This window comes from Vanessa cardui, chromosome 7, assembly GCF_905220365.1.
Source record: "Vanessa cardui chromosome 7, ilVanCard2.1, whole genome shotgun sequence".
In the NCBI taxonomy this organism is placed as follows: domain Eukaryota; kingdom Metazoa; phylum Arthropoda; class Insecta; order Lepidoptera; family Nymphalidae; genus Vanessa; species Vanessa cardui.
Window position 1 is genome coordinate 3329359 of NC_061129.1, and position 22619 is coordinate 3351977.

The 22619-nt window shown below is 31.4% G+C and overlaps 3 protein-coding genes and 1 non-coding gene across 4 annotated transcripts; 2 read left to right on the forward strand and 2 right to left on the reverse strand.

The window, feature by feature from the left end:
* Positions 1-555: 555 nt before the first annotated feature.
* On the reverse strand, positions 556-4561 carry LOC124531415 (lysosomal thioesterase PPT2 homolog). Its single transcript, XM_047106001.1, has 6 exons — positions 4160-4561; positions 3826-3967; positions 3169-3276; positions 2851-3022; positions 1590-1691; positions 556-966 (listed from the first exon to the last, which is right to left on the reverse strand). The coding sequence occupies exons 1-6, from the start codon at positions 4298-4300 to the stop codon at positions 768-770; spliced, it is 864 nt and encodes a 287-aa protein (XP_046961957.1). The 5' UTR covers positions 4301-4561; the 3' UTR covers positions 556-767.
* Positions 2609-2680, reverse strand: Trnaq-cug. The gene has a single exon. It is a non-coding gene; the product is annotated as a tRNA-Gln (tRNA).
* A 421-nt stretch (positions 4562-4982) lies between the features above and the next one.
* Positions 4983-12373, forward strand: LOC124531414 (HEAT repeat-containing protein 1). The gene is made up of 5 exons (XM_047106000.1): positions 4983-5252; positions 5326-6517; positions 6709-11223; positions 11294-11713; positions 12122-12373. The coding sequence occupies exons 2-5, from the start codon at positions 5349-5351 to the stop codon at positions 12312-12314; spliced, it is 6297 nt and encodes a 2098-aa protein (XP_046961956.1). The 5' UTR covers positions 4983-5252; positions 5326-5348; the 3' UTR covers positions 12315-12373.
* Positions 12374-17980: 5607 nt separating this feature from the next.
* LOC124530923 lies at positions 17981-21432 on the forward strand. Its single transcript, XM_047105294.1, has 3 exons — positions 17981-18000; positions 18090-19906; positions 21426-21432. Exons 2-3 carry the CDS (start codon positions 18090-18092, stop codon positions 21430-21432), a joined length of 1824 nt encoding a protein of 607 aa, XP_046961250.1. The 5' UTR covers positions 17981-18000.
* The last annotated feature ends 1187 nt before the right edge of the window (positions 21433-22619 follow it).

Sequence of the window (22619 nt, forward strand, 5' to 3'; positions counted from 1 at the left end):
ATTAAAAAAAAATATCTTTTACCATAAAAATCATGATAACCCTGCAAAAAGTAAGTGAATTAATTTATGGGCATTTTTATTTAGGATGAATGAATAATGGTAATGGTTTTAAAAAATTAAAATCTGTTCTGGTATAAAGGTTAAATAAAGATTCTCATTTACGAAACTTAAGAAACTACCTATGTGGACTCATTATATAAAAGGTTTTTTATTCAAATACCCAATTTTAATAACTATATTATTTCAAAACAATCACTAGCGAGGTATACTGAGCGTTACGAACACATTATCACAAGGATTTGACACTACCTGATATTTATATTGAGAATTAAAACATTGCACAATATACAACATACGACTAATAGGAATTGTTTGGCACGCCCTAATTAATCCGAAATACTTAACATATTGAATGCTTTTGGTAATCTAGTTGCCCTGTTAGGGTTGTCAACATATGCAAAAATATTTAATTCTCCCATATTGTGTAAATTTCAAAGGTTTTGTTATTTTAATACTATTGACACCAGGGATTTATGTACAATTAACACATATATTTAAACAATGGTATGTAAACTACATTTACTAATTTTTGTTTCCCAATTGTAATCAAGAATTGACAACCCTACAGATAAAAAAAATATAGTATCCATTTTGTACATTTAAAAAAAAAACAATTACAACATAATGTGAAAATATTAAAAAAATATATATAAATAAATGGTTTACATTTAAATTGACCTCTGAATGGCTTAGAATTTTAGGTACCTTTAATCTAGATACGGTAGCAAGTAATCGTCTACGATGCTCACATTCATATGCCAGCTGAAGTGGTTTACTCCGGGGACGGTCACAATGTGCAACCGCTTGCTCTTGTCCAGAGTCTTGAGTCCGATCTTATCCGACAAGTATATTTCTTGATCTCGCATCTCTACGACCGTTTCGTTTGCATCGTAGTAGCCGAATTGACTGAAAAAATAAAACTTATTTTAAAAATAAAGTTGAACACTAGTTTGACACGCCTGTGCAATTAGGTAATTAAAAATAATTTGACTATAACTTTTTGCTAAGGCAGTCCTCGACTTACGTCGTTTCGTTTTGATTTAAGTCCTTTCAAGTTACGTCAAACATATTACGTCAATGGTTTTGATTTTGGTAGTAGGAGATTTCACTTGTCGTGAGGTCAATGTCATATCAAGAAAAAAAATCTAATATGTCTCGACTTACGTCGTTCTGACTTACGTCGCATATTTCGAGCACCTAACATGCCGTAAGTACGAGGACAGCCTTTAAATAACAACAAAAATATATAAATTTGCTAAAGTTAATATACATACATAAATCACCACTGCATCACCAACCTTTAAAACTAAGATGTTATGTCCATAGTGCCTGAAGTTACATTGACCTACTCATCCTTCCAACCGGAACACAACAATAAATATTACTGAATGCCAACTGATGGCCATAGAATATCTGATGAGTTGGTGTTACCTAACCTTGCTTTAACCCTACCACCATGTAAATATAGTATTTAGAAAAAAATCATCATTTCTGGATTAAAAGTCACAATCAGCACCAGTTAAATATACCTGCTCTGCCAGGGCGTGATCACTTGATCGTCCGGTCCACCAATGAGAACCAGTCTTTTCAATCGGAGCATGTTATTTTTGAAATCTTCTGATTTCGCAGACCTGTAAAAAATTTTTTTTTTCATTTGTTATTATATATTCCCCATACACGTTGTCAGTGTATCATTTATTTGTTTTTTTTTTTTTTTTGAGTGCTTGCATGTGACAATAGTAAACATATAAACATATTTTAATCTAGAGCCTACAAGTTGATAAAAAATCTAATAATGTATAACTTGGCTGCTTTCTGATTCCATGGTTATTGGAGCTAAAAAGCTGAGTAAAAAATTCTTACTGAAATATGAAGTTTATATTATATATTTTAAGAAATTACATACTTGTCTAAATAAGACAAAAAGTTGCCAGGTGAAATTAAAATACAATAGATTTTACCTTTATAAAAAAAATTACCGGAATAATAAATAAATGATTTTAATCACTATCAAACTACTAATCTTTATTTATAAGAAAAACATGTTTTATTAAAAAAGCACTAAAATAGTGGGTCAATGTTTTTTAGTTATATTTGCTGAGATTAAAATTTTTATTAAATATATTTATATTCATAAACAATATAATTAATAATAATATTTATCGACTTTTCTGACGTAAATTATTTAGTCAAACTACTAATCTTGATTCATAAGTAAAACATGTTTTAATAAAAAAGCACTAAAATAATGGGTCAATGTTTTATAGTTACATTTTTTGAGATTAAATTTTTTATTAAATATATTTATATTCATAAACAATATAATTAATTATAATATTTATCGACTTTTCTGACGTAAATTAGTTCAATGAAATAAGTTATCTCTGACCTTAAGTTCAAGATTTATTTATAATCGTAAAAGAATACGTTAAAACACATGATTGCATATGCGTCATGTTATTTAAAAACATGTGTATAATAATAATAAAAAATATATATTTTATAATTCATTAAAAACTCAAATGAAAAAAAATATAACAAAAAAGCCAGGTTCCACCGAGATTTGAACTCGGATCGCTGGATTCAGAGTCCAGAGTGCTAACCATTACACCATGGAACCGGATGACTATCGTGTCGAAATTCTTGTACTAATTTAACATTTGACTTTAAATTATTAACTTAGAATTACTATATTTTTTTCAAATATGTATATTTTTACTTTTTTTAATGAAATATTTTATATATTTACACAAATGTATTAACTATGATATTACAGAGTTCTATACTTACATAATATGATTATTTATATATGGCAGGTATACACTATAAGACTCATATAGTGTTTGATGGTATGGGTCTCTCCAATAGTTGCCAACTGACGTGTGCTGCCCAACCCTAGAATAGAACAGCTCATATGCTGATTCTTTAACTAGTCCAGGGAATACGACATGGAGGAATCCAGCTGAAAAATAAAATGTTTTATTGTTATTTATATATTTCTTAAAAAAACAAACATTTTTTTCTGTTATACTCTACGAATGTTATTGAATGCAAGTTGAAATATTAGCATATTGTTAAATGATCTTATATGATAAAAAATAAAAATACCTCCATATTGACCAGCTTGCGGTGAGCTCAAGGATATAAAAGTGCTAACAGACACATTGGAGAATGTTTCAACAATGCCCCGTGCTAATAGACCGCCTTGGGAATAACCTGTAATTATAATAAATAACCTCATTAATATTTCATACACACAATACAATTACATATGATTACACACAATAATTTTATTTTTGTTTAAATCTACTGTTGGTACGCATATGCATTCTTAGTATTGCACTATTTTATATTTAGATATATGCATTTTGCATAATCATGCTATTAAGCAAAAGTAATATTAAATCCTACAGTGAATTAACAACTTATAAAAAAAAAATGTAAATTTTGAGACCAATCTGTCATTATGTAGTTTTTAAAAGATTTAATACTTTAGACAATAAATTTAATAATTTGTGCTTTAGCCAATGAGTAGTTAGTGAAGTTCGCAAGGAGTAAAAATATTCAAATTTAGATCTGATAATATGATTAATGATAATGTGACTATTGTAAATACTGTCTCTGTGTCCTCCCTTTTTTTTCTTTTATGACTCTATCAATTAGTTGGCATAGGGTAGAGCTGTTTTTTTAGTTGGTCTGATATTTGGGCAGTAGTTCCAAATACCTTTGCTTAAAGTGAAGGCATTAAAAGAAAAAAAAACTCACCAATAAGATTGATACCGTCTGGGTGTTTACTTGATATATTCGCAACATCCAATCCAATCTCCAAAACTTGATGCCACATGGTTTCCAGGCTGGACCAGCTCTCAAATCTATTGACATTGTAAACTATTGTACCTGGATGTTTCTGAAAATTAAAAGTATTTTTTTATTATTTTATGAGAGTGAAGTATTTATTATTATCCTTAAATATTTATTATATATCGTTAAACATAAGATGCAATAAATATAATTTTACTTAAGGCAAAAAAAATAAGTTTCTTTATAGGCAAAAAAATACGCAGTTTTGGACTGGAATATGCTCTGCTTATAAACATACCTCTTCAATTCTGCGTTTTATCATTTCCATACTACCACTGCCAGTCATGATACCGTGAATTAAAACTACGGGTTTGTAACTATAGCTTTGGTGAAATAATAAAGTCAGGATTAATATTGCAATGTTTGCCATTGGAGTCATTGTAGCAGCTTCCGAAACGAGAACAAAGAAATGTAGTTAAAACTTTTTGTGAAGTCAATAGAAAAATATTTGGATTTAATTCAGTGATAGCTTTTATATATAAAACAAACAAAATAGACGCATAAAATGTTTAGACTTCAAAATAATGTAAATAAACATTCAACGCAATAATTTTTACTAAAATTTTACGGGACACAGAATCTACTTGATACGATTTAAATTACGACTGTCGTAGTGTCGTGTAGTCTGTCAGTGGCATTATAAAATAAATGAATGAACATTAAGTTGCCATCTTTTATAAATCATACCTAATTACTGTTAAAATAAGTTTCATGAAATCACATAAATACTTTTAGTCAATTTTTATGTCTAAATAATGATGAGAGAATACAACTTCATCCGATCTGAAATAAATGTATACCTGTCGAGAGTATAATATTTCAATGAAAATATAAATACATCTTTCATCAACGACTAGTGGGTCTGCCCACTTTAAATATTTGTCTAATGGCTAAGAACTATGAAAATTCCTTAAATTCAAATCAATTCAATTCTTCTTATTAAAAATTATTCTTAAATTTTTTTTTTTTTAATTAATTTATTTAACAAAAACCGAATGTTAAAAACATTCGGTTTTTTGTGACTGTCAATGTCACTTTTTAACTCTCATTGATGTCATTCACACGTGTTTGTCATATGGGTATCAATCCCATATTCTATGTCGGCTTATTAATAATTTCTTGATTAATTATTGTTAAATCAAAATCTTGAATATTTATATTGATAGTTATTCGTTAGAAAATAAGGACTTACCGAAACATTGTCTTTAACATAAACAAAAACACTTTTGTGAATTTATAAGTTAAACTAACGTAGTGTTATTTATATAATTAATATTCTTAACTTAAACATAATTTATATTTGCATAGTTATGTGTTTTAACTCTTAAAAGGTAATTATTTTTTTTAAATATAATTTTGATGTACCTAAATTATTTTTTAAACATTCACTGTTTCTATTTTAAGGTTATACACAAATCCAAGTGATCATGGCTTCTACATCGTTAGCGGAACAGCTACAAAAGCTTTCCGTTCCACAATCATCTATCTACAAAGATGATAACAAAAAGTCGTCACTACTCTTTGACCCAAAGGAAGCAGCTCTAAAGGATCGTAATACATTTTATGAAATTGGATTAAGCGGTCTTAAAGAACTAATTGCTTTGTATGAAGGCTTTCGTGTATTCGAAGACTCTTTGTTTAGTATAACCTCTATAGATTTTGAAAGAGCTGTACAGAGTAAAGAGGTTAATCAGAATTTAAATGAAACAATCGAAAAGTTCCTCATACAACTATCACCGTACTTGCTCCTTCAATCCTCTCACAAGGCCTTGGAATGGCTCGTCAATAGATACAACATACATGAATACAATCAAGATGCAATAATGATGTTGATTCTGCCTTATCATGAGACAAAGATATTCATCAGATTTATACAGCTATTTAAATTGAATTCTACTTCGAATAGATGGAATTGGCTGGAGTCGATACAAAAACGTAGTGTACCATTGACGAGACAAATTTTATACAATCAGTGCGTCTCCAATACATCAACATTACAATTCATTACGAGAAGCGTCTCTAAATATGTGACAGAATTCGGTGAAAGAGCGAATCAATTGAACACAGTGTATGCATTTTTCTGTTCAACTGCTATTGGCATTATAAACACTAGCAAACATGTTACCGAATCTATAATAAATGCTTTATTACCGACATTGATAATGGGTCTAGAATCTTCCGTTAAAGACTTCAGATCTGCCGCTTATGTTATAATTGGATATCTGTCCACTAAGGCTACTTTTAAAAAGAACACTATAAATGAGGTTATATTTAGATTAATGACTTCCGAATTTGACTTATCATATGATGTTGTGTTACTTATCAATTTAATTTATACAAATCAAAAACATTTAACAAAGATACCAGAAGGTGTACTGTGTAATATATCCGTTGATGTTATGAATGAAATGTGTAAGCACTTAATGAAGCTGGTTGAACTCAAAATTAATATTCAGACATTTAGCTTGGTATTCCTGCGCAGTATATTACCTCTTCTTCAAAATAACATTGAAGATTTTCGAAGATTTAGCCAACTACCTGAAATATTTATTGATGTCATAGACTTCAAGAATCAGCAGCCCGAGAAGATTGTTATGTAAGTTTACAAAAGGTTTTTGCCTGAATAATACAGTTAAATAAAGAAATCAGATCACAATACTATCAATTACTATTTATATTATACTATTAACTTTATTTAGCTCTAAACTTCATTATTTTATTTGTTCTAATATGTGTTTATATGATTCAAATATTGTATATAATTTATTATTGTTTAATATTTTACAGATGTGCCCTGACTGCATTAAAATCATCCAATAATGATAATAAGGATGATGAAAGCGACATTGAAATTATTGATGAAGATGATGAAATTTCAAGCAAGATATTGTCTTGGTATTCACAGTTCTTGAAAACCATAGAAACCAGATATCCCGAAACATTTGATCAAGTCATTAAGAAATTAATGGGGTCTGATAGCAAATTGCCTTCTAAACAAAAACTTCAGCTATCCAAAGTGTTAGGGTTCAAGCCAGCTGTGGCACGTAAAGTTGGAAGTGCATATTTGTTTGAAAATCTGAATCATATCAACCCAGAAATGAGAGTTGAGGCCGTTAATTATATTGCAAAAGAGTTTCAGTCTTTGAAAATAGAGAACAAAGACTTTGTGAAAGATTCCATTGTTAGCAGACTGAAGGATGATAGTATGGACGTTGTCTCGGCCGCTTTAGATATTCCAAATAAAGATTTCAAGGATTTGCTTGATGAACATGATTTAACAAATGTTTTTGTTTACATTGCTTCGAAATCTTCTAAGAAATGGTTGAATGTGGTGAGAAAAATGATGAGCAAATTTTGCTCAATGGATACATTGCCAGTCAACCATGAAATCGTCCTATCCCTTATGCCGTATTTATTTCCAAAAGACGAACAATCAGCTCAGCTCACATACAAAATACTGTCTTCTCCGTGGGGTAAAAAGTTCGGACTGAAAAATAAACTCGCTGCTTTTAAAAATACATGTGAAGATAATCCTGAAGTGATTAATCAGTGTGTATTTAAAGCCTTATTTGTTGATAAGTGTATTCAATTTGATGATATTCTCGACTTCAATCTCTTGAACAAAGACAACACTATTGATCTTTGCTTTTTCATACTTCTGAAGTCATGTTCATTAAATAATGCACCGGTTTCAGAAGCTACAGCTGTTTTAAATCTTTTATTAGATGCTGTTCAAAGTAGAGTAATTGTTTCGAGTTCAGAGAATTCACTCTTTTCAGCGGATGTGATGGTAGAATTTATTAAATTATCTAAAAAAGATCAAATTTTGTTTGAAGTAATGGAATATATCTTCTACAGTATCACAGAGCAGATAAATCCCGATGTTATTACTACACCGTGGTGTAATTTACTTAGTACACCCGAAACCATTCTCAACAGACGATTGTATGAAATCTTTATAACGGGATGTGGAATTCCAACATATGGTGATAACTATGCGAAATTGACGCAAAAGCTTTTGGAAAAATTGTTTAAAACTCCAAAGGAAAAGTTTGAATTCGTAGCCAATTTCGCTTGTGGTCATATACTATACGCCACTGATCCGAAAGATGTTATCGCGCCTGAACTTCAGCTCCGTAGCCTCAAGTTAATGACAAACTTTCTATCAGTACAAAACAATACTGACTGGATTTATGACTCCGACGTTCTGATATTAACAATTCTCTTCGATTTGAATAATTCGATTGCGCCAATACGACAATGTGTTATCAATATGGTAAATAATATTTTAAGAGATGCAACAGATAAAAAAAATGTTTACGTGCAGCTATTGAAAGAATTAATCGATCACGAACAAGAACTGATACTCGATCATGAACAGATACCACAAGTACTTAAGACAATATTGACACAAAAATCTATGCAAATGAAAATATTTCGAAGAAATTGCTTGTTAAAATTAACATCGATTCTAATTGGCGATACACCAGCACATATAAAGTCATCACTTGTAAAAATCCTTTCCAATATCAATAATGAATCTACTTTTTGTCACGTTATTCCAGCCCTTGATAGTGTACAGAAACGTCTTAAACAAAATGAATTTAATAAGAAATTCGCTTTCGATATTTATGAATCAAATCTGATAAGAACTGTGTATTCACAAATAAACGAATCTACCGTTACTACCTTCGATAAAGAACAAGTTTGGAAATTAATTGAAGTTGGATTGAAAGAGTACAAAGAATGTGTTTTAAATGAGGACATGTCGTTCGTATGTCCAAGTGTTTTAATAATGAGACAAATCAATGAGGATGTTTTTAAGAAAATACCAGATAAAAGAACTAAAGACTTGGTTTATTTGATAACTTTAGCTGGAACGTTCAGCAACAATCCTAGTATTTCGAGTGTAGCTTCAAAAGTTATGAAGAAGATACACATAGATTTCAAAGATTTTAAACCTATTCTTGATAAGATGCTGAATGCAGTAGATCCTGCAGCTAACGTACCGAAAAAGAAAAAGGCTACAGTATCAATGCTTTCCCATCAATTAGCCGACACAGACGAATGGCGACTAGGTGTTACCATTCTCGAATATGTTCAAAGTAAAAAGAAAATGACTGTTGATAGTTCATTTGTCATAATTTTATTCCAGATACTCAATAAATGTTTGAGATTTGAAGAGCAATCTCATGTCGAATATACGAAACAACTGATTTTGTCGTCGCTGTGGTATTTCTGCAAGAAATTCGTTAATGATACAGATAAGGAACAAATTAAGTCGATCAAGAATATTTTCGATGTTGAGACCGTTGTGCAATGCATAAGAGGAACGCAAAACCCACAGACGCAACATCATGCCTTGATACTTCTATCCCACGCCGCGTACATGCTACCTGAACAAGTTTTACATCACACTATGGAAATATTTACATTCATGGGATCGTCAGTATTAAGACACGACGATGCATATAGTTTCCAAATAATTACAAAAATAATAGAAACTCTTGTACCAATTTTAGTGAAATTAGACAAAAACATCGAGGATTACACGGAAAAAGAATTACAACAGTTACAAAAACGTGTCGTTCCTGTTTTACGTATTTTTGCAGATGTTGTTCTTCATGTACCTGAACACAGAAGATTACCACTTTATAAGAAGCTTATAGAAACACTAGGACCTAGTCAGTTCCTTTGGGTATTCCTTGCGTTATTACTCGAAACCCATATCGCTCATTTTAGTGACGACAAGAAAAAGGATAAGACAACGCCAAAAAGCCTAGCCGAACAAGAATCGCCAATCAATAGAATGGACTTTGGACAAAGTATTTTGTTAGAATTCACGCCAGAAGTTTGTTTGGAAAACTTTACGAAGTTAATCATTTACATGAGATCTTTGCCATTACAAAAAGATGAAAACGCGATGGATACCGATGTGGACCCTACTGATATTTTCAGCATCAATGGGCACACGCCTTTCCAATTAAGACATTATAAATATGTAATTGTGACTTTCATGAATACTTGCTTATCTTCATCGAGGTTTATACAGCATAACAGTCAAGCAGTTGACATTAAAACAATGGAGCATCATTATAAACAGTTCATTATTAAAATATTAACGTTTATTCAAAGTATACCAAAAATGGGTGATGAGAAAACTGGAAAATATTGGCGTGTAATGTTGCACTACAGCTATGATTTGTTAGATCACACTAATAATTTGTTATCGGCGCCTATGTTCTTGTCCGTTGTTCGTGGTCTGTTGCCGCACAGCTTACAAACCGTCCGTAAGAAGGCGATGGAGTTACTTAATTCGAAAATCCAAACAAGTCCCGAGATGTTTGCTGATGTCGATAAGAAATTACTTTTCTCATTGCTTCCAGAACTCTTAAGTATTGTTAAAACTATTGAAAGTCACAATGATAACTTAAATGAAAATGATGCTCAAGAATTAGAACTGAATCAACAAACAGCTCTATTATCTTTGAAGTTATTGGCTCGGATGTTAGCTTCAGAAAATCCACAGCCATTCAAGCCAGTTTTAGAAACAGTAACCGATTACACATGCAATTCAAATTTACCTGGAAACGTGATGGCATCTATTGTGCTGTGCCTTGCTGAACTATGTGGAAATTTGAAGGCACATGCGTTAGGAAGCTTGAGGAAATTCATGCCGGCTCTAATAAAAGTTCTCAAAAAACAACGTAAATCTGATACACCGGAACTTGTTTTGCTGAGTACGGTCACAGCTATTTCGAAGATCGTTGAAAGTCTTCCGTTGTTCTTGAGTCCGTACTTGCAGAAGATTCTGTACGAATACGCAATATTGTTTGCAAAGTGGCAAGAATACGAGAAGAATAGTAAACACTCGCCGATCACGTCTAAATTGATAAATATAAAGAAGAAGATCGCAAGCTCGATTCCACCTAGAGTTTTGATACCGGTGGCGAATGAGACTCATAAATTAATATTGGAAAAGGAAAACTTCAATGCTGTTGGTCCAGTAATGTCCGTTCTAGCAGATAGTTTTGGCAACATGACTACTGCTGATTTTTCCGCACTACAGCAAGATTTGACGTCATTCTTCCTGTCTGCTTTACAATTAAGAGGCGAAGCGTCCGATAAAAACATCGATGTGGATGTCATCGATACGGCAGAGGATGAAGTTGTAAAAGCCTTGGTCAGTCTCGTTCTCAAGTTGTCTGAAACGAGCTTTAGGCCGTTCTATTTCAAGATCTATGACTGGGCAATAAGAACCAATATTGAAGGACGTAAGGATAGAAGTATCACATTTTATAGGTAAGTCTTATAGCAAATAATTAAACAAATTGTAAATATAGTCCATTGTTGTAAAAACATTTTTTTTCAGGTTAAGCAGTGCTATTGCTGATAAGTTAAAAGGACTCTTTGTGTTATTCGCTGGTCATTTTGTGAAAAATGCGGCGGAACTTCTAGACGCGTGCAACAATAGCAAAACTGAAGACCTATTCTTTGACACAGATGAGAAGTGTATTTCATTGATCAAATATGTCATCAAAACACTGCACATAGTCTTCTTATACGACAGCCAGACCTTCTTAAATAAGGACAGATTTGAAACCCTTATGCAGCCGATTGTAGATCAATTGGAGAATACTGTAGGCGGAATAGCAAGTCTTAAGTCGAGGGCAACTGGGTTTATAATCCCCTGTATATCTCAGTTCGCTGTGGCAACCGCTGACGATTCGCTTTGGAAGTTATTAAATTATCAAGTCTTATTGAAGACGAGGCATAACGACGCGGAAATAAGGTAAAATACATAATATAAAATCAATGTCAATTTCTGTTGTCCTTCGTTTGTTTTTAAAATCTAAATTATACTTTGACGACCTCCGTGGTCGAGTGGTGTGTACACCCGTTGATGTTCCGGGTTCAATTCCCGGCCGAGTCGATGTACATTATCATTAGTTTTCTATGTTGTCTTGAGGATGGGTATTTGATTGTGGTTAAGTAACCACAATCAAATACCCATCAGAAGTCTGATTTTCCATAACACAAGTGTTTTAGCTACTTACATTTGGATTAGAGTAATGTATGTGATGTTGTGTCATATTTAAAGTTACTTTTCTTTGTTTAGTAATAATTTTCATAAAAATAGGATATGTATGAAGGCTAAAAACAGTCAGGTATCTGTACTATATGCTTATTCCCTTTTCAGACTCGCAGGCTTGGAATGTCTCGTGGCAATGGCATCTCAATTGGGAAGCAACTGGCTCCCACTCCTGGCGGAAAGCGTGCCTTTCCTTGCAGAGTTGCTCGAAGATGGCGATCAGAGAATAGAAGTTGCTACTAAGAATGCAGTACGTACGTTGGAACAAATCCTTGGGGAACCGCTTGAAAAATACTTTTAATAGTTCGCGTATGCGATATGTACTATAGTACAATTTTATAAAAATAAATGATATAATCTTTACAAATATATTTTTGTTACTATAAAAAATACCTCATAATAAAAATTCCAAACTTTTCGGTAGAAATAAACAATGTTAAAAAATGGCTTTAAATGTATTTATAGAGAAACATAAATATAAGAAACCTTTCTCGTCTTACTCAACGTCAAAACTCGACCGATTATCATGCAATTTTTATAATCGTTATAGGTAGAGAAAAAGACAAGTACAGTCAGAGTAAGAAAACCTTCGTCAGTTTTTTAAGTCTTTTATTGTCAAGTCTTAAACTTTTAATACCTTTTGAATCTAAACATCAAATCATTGCGAAGCAATACGTCGTTCTCGATGGGTAAAGCAGATTATCGCTCATACTGAGCACACAAAAATAGATCTGGGGTATTACGTGCGAGAGAAATTTCAATTACATAATATTAAAGTTAATTATATCTTGACAGGAAATACTTATTTCATGCAAATCTGGGAATCATTATCACTTCATTCGCAGGCCAAACATCGCGATGCATATTAATTGTCAATGCACTGTCAACTCCATGCGTTGTCACGAATTTCGAAATAGAGAATGTTACGTTCGTTTCGATTTCACGTGACGTGAACGACACGACATTGATTTTTAGGTATTTTATGATATAGTAATAGCACCAACCAAAGATCTTTTAGGATTAAGATTTAGTGCATACATATATAATTGCGAAGTTCCAGTGTGGATTGAAAATGATTTTATCCGAAAAATAGAGGTTTTCCTATGATATTTTCCACGTAAGCATGACATGAATATAATAAAGAAATACAAATTGCACACGCAAAGCTTGTCCTGATATAAGGCTGCGTTCTCTCCACTTAACCACTTCCAATAACACCTATTTTTGCCGTCCACAAATAAGATTTCGTTTTGTTACTAATCTAGTTTATATTTAAATGATTCTTCTTAATAATTTCGATATAATGACGAATAATTGATTCAGCGATGGCTAAAATTGGGTGTACCAATTAAAAGGTTAAATATATAGATATCTATTGAATTTGTAAGTGATGGGAAAGTAATAACCTCATCTACATGTAAATTAATTCGGTGCCTGAGAATTCTATTAATTGTGGGCCGTAATTTTTTTGGTGTAATTGGCAGGTGATCCTGCGAAGTTGTTTTGTATCAATAAAAGTTTATTTATTTAAAATAGCCACTAATCAGTGGCGGATTTACCAATAGGCTAAATATACTGGAGCCTAGGGCGGCAGATTTAGAGGGGCGGCAATTTAGCCCAAATTGTCTTTATATTACAGTAATAAAAAAATTTAATAATAATCTGTATATACAATACGTCCGCAATTCGTATACTCGTCACTAAATAATGGGTTGCAAAAATAATCTAGTAACTGACAGAAATATCACCTAGTTCATAATCATACTAATAACGGGAAAAAGCCGATGTAATGAGGACGATAGAAAACAAATCATTAATTTTCATTTTCAGAATAAATTGTGATTGTGAACTAAACAAACGAATCGAATTTTAAAAGTCAGTAGGGTTGGCAAAAATCGGATATATCGGCGACTGCCACTAATTTTTCTGAAGTTACTTAACTAAGGTCTGTCATATCTGTATATTCACAATTATTACCTACGAATAATTATTATACATATTTAATCTTAACAATACACCTGATATTAGCTACATTCACAGTATTAGGGCATAAATATTAATAATCACGAACTCGACTTCAAATTCCTATGAGAATTTCGTTTAAAAAGTTAAAATGGCTATTGAAATATGGACGTTTTCAGCAGACGCCTGGGAATTGGTGGTGCGGCTCTTTTGGAAGGTTGAAAGAAAATGGACCATTTTGAGATATTTCAATAAATTCTATATTATTTCAGTTAACTTTTGCAAACTATTCTAATATAAATTTAAAAGTTTATTTGAAACTATAATCTATTCATTTCAAAATGTTATTGAACTTTAACAAAAATAGAGAGAGCTGTTCGGTACATTGAATAAAAGGGTTTGCTTCTAAACTAAATGAAACTAAACGTACTTACTATTTATAAATGTTTCATTTAAATTTACTATAGGAATGCAAAAAAAATTCGGCTTCCTAGTGGCAATGTTGGGGACTTTTATCCCTTTGATGTAAAATACATTTTATAACTTATTTAGGGTATTGCAAGACCGTTTGGATAGGTAGTATCTCTTAAAATATTGTACTAGGGTCATATCCATAGTATGCGAAGTTTAAGTCATTATTAGTTGTAATCTAAAATTATAGTATCAAGTTTCTATCGTTATACATTATTACCAGAAGTTTGGCATTAATGATCACCCTACCTACTAAGATCCAAGAAAAAATGCATCGAAATTAAAGTCAAGTAATAAGTCAATTACAAAATATGTCGTTTGATCTAATATAATTCAGCGAAATTGGAAACACGTCCGACAACCAATTTCGTTGATACGAATACTTTGTAGCCATCAGTTTATAAAGACATATCTCATTATCGGTCAATGTATAATAATTCTGTCATGTCATTCATTTCTTTAAACAGGCTCTTTAAATGCCGATATATTGAGTAAATGATAAATAATTGCGTTAAACACATCGTCTGCACTTTTAATTTAATGTTCGATTAGGTCTTTAAATTAAATGAGGAATTTTAATGGGGTCATTAATAATCAAAAGGAATTCAAGAGGAACGATTATATGTATAACACTTGTATATTATACTAGAGAAAATAAATCGTTTTTCATTTTTGTTCAATATGAAACCCACTACTCGTGGGTATTAGTGAGAGATAAGTAGGGACCCAAAACCAGTATATAAACAATTTCATACTAAAACTTCTGGTTTTATGTAACTTGGAATAGTATTTATTTTCAGTTAGGCATTACAAAAATAACCTAGTAGTGGTGTTGATATTGATTTTTGTTATATGTGAAGCAAACAAAAGTGATAAATATTTCATATATAAAACGTGAATTTAGTATAATAAACATAAAATATTTCAATGTTGTCATCGTAAGGTAAATTTATTACCCAATTTTGGCGACTTCCTCTTCTTGGTAAAGTAAATTGTTGTGTATCAGATATTAGGTAAACATGTCTAAAAAATTAGCAAAAATATAAATTATTGGATCTTATTTAGAAATGACTTAGATCAAACTTACGAGTATGTTCTATATTTAAAAATTTCATGTAATAATAGAGAAAGATCACTTAATTCTACCGTATAATAATGATACTTCAGAATAATTTAATTATAGTAATGTGGCATTAAAGTTATTAACAATTTTTGTTCCTAGTATTATAACTGACACGACGTTATGATTTATAAATATACAATGGTTAGTGATGAATTTAATGAAACAACAAAAAGTAGAATACACGAAGTGTTATTTGTCTATTTGTATAAACTAATTAGAGATGTAACGCAGTTTGAACTCAGGTGCAGAATGTGAATTTGGCTCTTCAAAGGCAAAATGTGACAACTTGCTTGCTTTAGTTAGTTCAGGATTGTTATTTACTTTGGCGGATTTCACTTATACTAACAAGGACGCTGAGCAAACATCATATTTGTTCTCCGTAGTTATTAAATGTTTCTTGCAAATGTTAGTTACTTGCTTATCCAACCTTGATTTTCTTAATTAAATATTATGACTTGAGTCGTCTTTGTACGGTTTTTAAATGTATCGTACATTTATATTAATTTAAACAACAGATGTATAATATTAAGGGGACTACATGAGCTAAATGCAAGTTTTATAATGCCCAAAAGTATATAATCCAATGCAATAAAAAAAATGAAAAAAATATATGATAATATTCAGGATACATCCTAGCTATTTATTGATATGAAAACATGATGTAATTAATTTGGTTCGATAGAAAAAAATCGCAAAGATACCTATAAAAAAGTATTTTTTTGTTTCAAAACTATACTTATATACATTCAATAATTTTTGTCTTTTGTCAGATTATTCTACAAACAATATATTAAATAATTATTGTCATAATTTTTTAGTAATATCAATAGATTTTTTTTAAATCAGATTTTCTTATTTTCGAACGAAATGCGTAAGCATGTGTGCGTGAACGCCTCGTACAGACACTGCCGGCCGAGGCCTGTTGCTAAACGGACGTGTCGCTGTTTTCACCGGATCATTGCGTTACGAGATATTTTTTTGTGTAATTTTAATTGTCAAGTATTATTCTTTCTTGTAAATATATATATTAAGTTAAAATAGTCTAGTTGTAATTAGCCATTTGTTTTTTATTCAGTTATTATTAATAAAGTTTCATTTTGCAAATATGGGTAATAAAGTAAAATCTGTGAAAAAATCTCAAAAACGTTCATATAAATTAAGAGCCGAACATATGAACGATATAAAAGGTAAGAGTATTTTATTAGTAAACATATATATATATATATATATATATATATATATATATATATATATATATATATATATTCATAAATAATGAATATTGGACACATCTATTAGAAAAAACATTCAATCAGTTCGCATAGAATCAGATTTTTCGTCAAGTTCTCAATTGGTTACCTTGGAGTATTTAGTCAAAGTACGGAAATTTGATGTAAGTGTTTTGGTTCGATCCCCACAAGTCCGAAGTTTTTTTTTAAATGACTATATTTAGAAACATATATTTTTTAATACTTTTTTAATTAATAAAATATAATGATTAACATCTTTTTATTTTTTACAGGATGAAGATAGTGGAAAATCATAACACGGAAGCTGTTTCTAATGCGTAAGAGTTTAATTTTATAGATTTTGTTTATAATAGGAATTATAGTTTTGTATGAATTAATTTTAATAATTAAAAAAAAAGTGAAGTCGTTACCATAGAAATATGTAATTGTTGTGAACCAAAGATCTAAAATATTTGGATGTGTCATTTGTACGTAAATCAATTTTTTTTTATAGTTTGGAAACACTAAAAAATCACGAAGATTGTGAATTAAATGATATAAGTACACATTCATATAAGCGTGTACTAGAAGAAGCCTCTAATTCACAGGTAATAATATTGTTAACATCAGCCGCATGTTGCTAGGTAATATCACCTTGCCATTCATTTATTACGTAAATCATATTTACACTAGTGGTTCTCCCCCATATTATAAGAGTAAATAAGAATAGGGCGAACCCCCTCCTCCCTGTACAATATTTATTACGTAATAATTTAAAGGAAAAAAATTATAAATATTTTGTTTATTTTTATTTCAAAGTATCAATTTTTTAAACTTTTGTAATTTCAATGGTTCTTAATGGTACGCATTCGAACGAACCTCGGCAATTTCGCGGTTTCCGGCTCTTTTCTCAATAATTTTAATTTTGCACATTTTTTTATCCGAAGTAAGAACTATCGAAACTCCTTCCCCTCTCCTTGTAAGAAAACATAAGACATGGTCGACCCCCTAGACCGTCTTACGTAATAAATGAATGGCCCCTTGCCAGAAACACGCTTAGAATTTATAGATTTTGATATTTTCAAAACCTATAAATATAATTTATATTTGAATTTTAGGTGATTGCTGTCTCTGTCAGTCAAAGTAACTTTCGGACTTCCAACCAAAACCAAGATTAAGATGGGTTAAGTTACAGTATAGAAGTGAGTTTTTCCGCGAAAACATAAAAAAATGAATTAAAATTACTTTTTAATTTAATTTAATTTATCTCTTGATTTTCTTTTTATTTCAGATGGACAACCCTACTCCTAAAACAAACATCAGCATTGGACGAAGAATTATTAACGTTTCTTATTTTTTGGAAAAGTTGTATGAGATTTCAAATCATGGACCGTTAGACTGCGGTCTAACTTGCATTGAAAAAGTTAGCGAAAAGCTTCACGGTTTATCGTCCATATTTACTTTTTTATGCAAAATGTGTAACCGAAAATTTGTAATCGGTAATGATGATGATAATTGTTTGCCAATTAACACATGTGTTGTAGCTGGTATAATTTCAATTGGGTGTGGACATTCTCAGTTACAAGAATTATCATCAGCCATGAATTTACCAATGATGTCTCAAAAAACATACCAAACTAACCACAAATTACTCTCTCAGAATTGGCAGCAACTTGCACAACAGTCCATGGAACAAGCAGCTGAAGAAGAGAAAAAAATGGCTATAGTAGACGGTAGAGTCACAAAAAATGGCACACCAGTTATAGATGTGGTAGCAGATGGTGTTTATGGGAAAAGATCATACAAAAAAAACTATTCGGCACTATCCGGCGCCGCTGCAATCATAGGTCGGAAAACAGGCAAAATTTTGTACTTGGGAGTGCGAAACAAATACTGCTACCACTGTGATCGAGCCGAAAAGAAAAAAATTGCAGTGGCCGAGCATTTCTGTTCTAAAAACTATTCCGGGCCGTCCACAGGAATGGAGAGTGAAATTATAGTAGAAGGTTTTAAACAATCATTGGCTATTCATGGTTTGATATATGGGCGACTGATATCTGATGGTGACTCAAGCACTTATTCCAAAATTTTGCAGGCAAGGCCATACAAAGACATTACAGTTGAGAAAGTGGAATGCAGGAATCATTTACTAAGGAATTTCTGTAATAAAATGCAAGCGCTACAAACTGAAACCAAATATTTAAAAAGTCACAGAAAGCTGTTAACAACATCACGAATCATGAGTATAAGGTCCTGCATAAGAAAAGCAATTAAAAAAAATAAAAATGACCCCTTTCCAGAAGAACAATATTTATTTGATGATATTTTGCAAGCACACCATCACGCCTTTGGGAATCACCATGAATGCAAATCATATTTTTGTGACGAAATAGGAAATCTGGAGAAAAATGATATCCCCAAAGATTTTGAGCTTGGTTCGTTGTGGCAAAGAATCTGTATCATGATTCAAAGTATTGCCGGTCAAGCTCGAAGCTTACTTCACGACGTGTACAGCAACGTGGTGGAACGTTATCACAGCATCATTGCAAAATACGTAGGAGGAAAGAGAGTAAACTATTCGCTCAAAAATTCGTACCAGACGCGATGCGTTGCTTCAGCAGTGTCGTATAATGAAGAAAATGCGCTGTCAAAATTATATAAAAAAATGACCAATAAAAGCCCGGGAGGTAAACTCAAAATGTGGGAAGAAAGCAAATATAAACAAAAAATCCTTAGTATGAGGTATACGAAAAAGAAGAGAAGGTTAGTTTTTAACAAAAAACAAAGTGACAAGGACTATGGCCAGTCATGTCAAAAGCCGGATATGCCGGTAGACTTACTAGATAAAATGAAAAATGATTTCATTAAAAGTTTAGATAAGACGGATGAAGAGCGAGCAATGATTGAAAGAAAAACTATTTTACAAAGCGCTAACGGAGAATGGCTTGAGATGAGGAGATCGTTATTGACTGCATCTAATTTCGGTAGAGTTATAAAAAGGCGTGTTAATACACCTTGTGCCAATTTAGTAAAAGATATACTGTACCGAAAAAATATAGACCACGTAGAATCCATAGCCCATGGCCAACAAAATGAAAAAAAAAGGAGGTTGGCAATTCAAATGAATAGTTTTCTTTATGATTTTTACTTTCTTCTTCATTGTTTTCTTCAACTTTTCTTTCGCTTTTACTTTTATCTTCGTTGTAACTTGTTTTTATATTTTCATCTTTATTTTTCACATATAGCTCTCGAATTTTCATATTTCTTGATGTTCGGGGATCTAGTATCTCAGGTAATATGCAATCGAAATAGAATTTTGTCAATTTTTCTTTCATTTCTTTCTCCCAAAATTCATCATCTCGTTGAATTATTTCCGTTTTGAGGTTTTCTTTTTCATTCCCCCATACGGCAAACAGGCAATATCTTCTTTGGGTCACGTGTAACTGACCTTGAGCTTGGTAATACCAAACATGTTTTTTGTTAACTAATAGTTCACCTGATTTTGTTTTTTGCCAGAAGTTAATTTTTTTGTTCTCAATTGCTGCTGCAAGGCCCATTTTATAGGCTGTCAAAGGACACTTCACTTCAACCACAGTATCATCTCCAATTAAACCATCAGGTGTTGCACCTAAGAAAAATAATTGTCGGTCTATAAATGAACCACATGGTCTTATAGTTATTTGTTCTTGTAGAGCCAATTGTGCCAGGGCGGTTTTTTCATTTTGTTGGCCATGGGCTATGGATTCTACGTGGTCTATATTTTTTCGGTACAGTATATCTTTTACTAAATTGGCACAAGGTGTATTAACACGCCTTTTTATAACTCTACCGAAATTAGATGCAGTCAATAACGATCTCCTCATCTCAAGCCATTCTCCGTTAGCGCTTTGTAAAATAGTTTTTCTTTCAATCATTGCTCGCTCTTCATCCGTCTTATCTAAACTTTTAATGAAATCATTTTTCATTTTATCTAGTAAGTCTACCGGCATATCCGGCTTTTGACATGACTGGCCATAGTCCTTGTCACTTTGTTTTTTGTTAAAAACTAACCTTCTCTTCTTTTTCGTATACCTCATACTAAGGATTTTTTGTTTATATTTGCTTTCTTCCCACATTTTGAGTTTACCTCCCGGGCTTTTATTGGTCATTTTTTTATATAATTTTGACAGCGCATTTTCTTCATTATACGACACTGCTGAAGCAACGCATCGCGTCTGGTACGAATTTTTGAGCGAATAGTTTACTCTCTTTCCTCCTACGTATTTTGCAATGATGCTGTGATAACGTTCCACCACGTTGCTGTACACGTCGTGAAGTAAGCTTCGAGCTTGACCGGCAATACTTTGAATCATGATACAGATTCTTTGCCACAACGAACCAAGCTCAAAATCTTTGGGGATATCATTTTTCTCCAGATTTCCTATTTCGTCACAAAAATATGATTTGCATTCATGGTGATTCCCAAAGGCGTGATGGTGTGCTTGCAAAATATCATCAAATAAATATTGTTCTTCTGGAAAGGGGTCATTTTTATTTTTTTTAATTGCTTTTCTTATGCAGGACCTTATACTCATGATTCGTGATGTTGTTAACAGCTTTCTGTGACTTTTTAAATATTTGGTTTCAGTTTGTAGCGCTTGCATTTTATTACAGAAATTCCTTAGTAAATGATTCCTGCATTCCACTTTCTCAACTGTAATGTCTTTGTATGGCCTTGCCTGCAAAATTTTGGAATAAGTGCTTGAGTCACCATCAGATATCAGTCGCCCATATATCAAACCATGAATAGCCAATGATTGTTTAAAACCTTCTACTATAATTTCACTCTCCATCATATTATGACAGAATTGCAAACTTTCAATCATTGCTCGTTCTTCATCCGCTTTGATACCAGATATAGAACATCATCATTAATCACCTTTTCGTAACGTCCGCTATATTGAATCTTGAATAACGTTACTTTACTAGTTGCATTTTTCACATCGAGATCTTTCATTTCATAGGGATTGTTGTAAAAAATTTCAATCGCAATTTTGTAACGACCGCCATATTGTATTGAATATGGCGGCAATAAATGAATCGTGCATTGTCATCGAGACTTAACATGTGTAAAAATTTCAGCTCATAGCATCAGTGGAAGTGGGTGAAATATTGATTGCAAGTATCCAGGACATACATACATTCATATATATGAATGAAATGAAATAAACGATTTTAATAAAAACAACACGATTTTTTTTTTGTAGTACCATATATAAATAAAAATGTTTGAAGTTTAATTGAATCAGTTTTATTTGTTAATCATTTTCAAGTAACAGTCAAGAACAATAGAAATTATATTCTATCGTATCAATTTTTGTGCGATTTATGACCAAACCCATTCTCATTGACCTCGTTAACCAATAATTCAATCAAATCGACTAAACATGTTTTAGATTTTTTTTTAATTTAATTTATATATATATATATATATATATATATATATATATATATATATATATATATATATATACATAATATATATATATATATATTATCAAACTTATAAAATGTTAAAAATTGGTATGTTATAATATTTAGTATTAAACAACTAATGTTATGTAATATAAATTAAATAAAAAAGGTTAAAATTAACAGTCTATTTTTTGTACACAAAATATAAATAAGAATCCTTTAAGTTTAATTGAATCAGTTTAATTTTACCATAATTGATTTTTAAATGACACTTAAAATAAATAAAAATAATTCTGTTGTCCTATCCATTTCTATGACATCTGTGATTGATGGAATTGATAGAATTGACTTCGCTTCGCTTTCGATC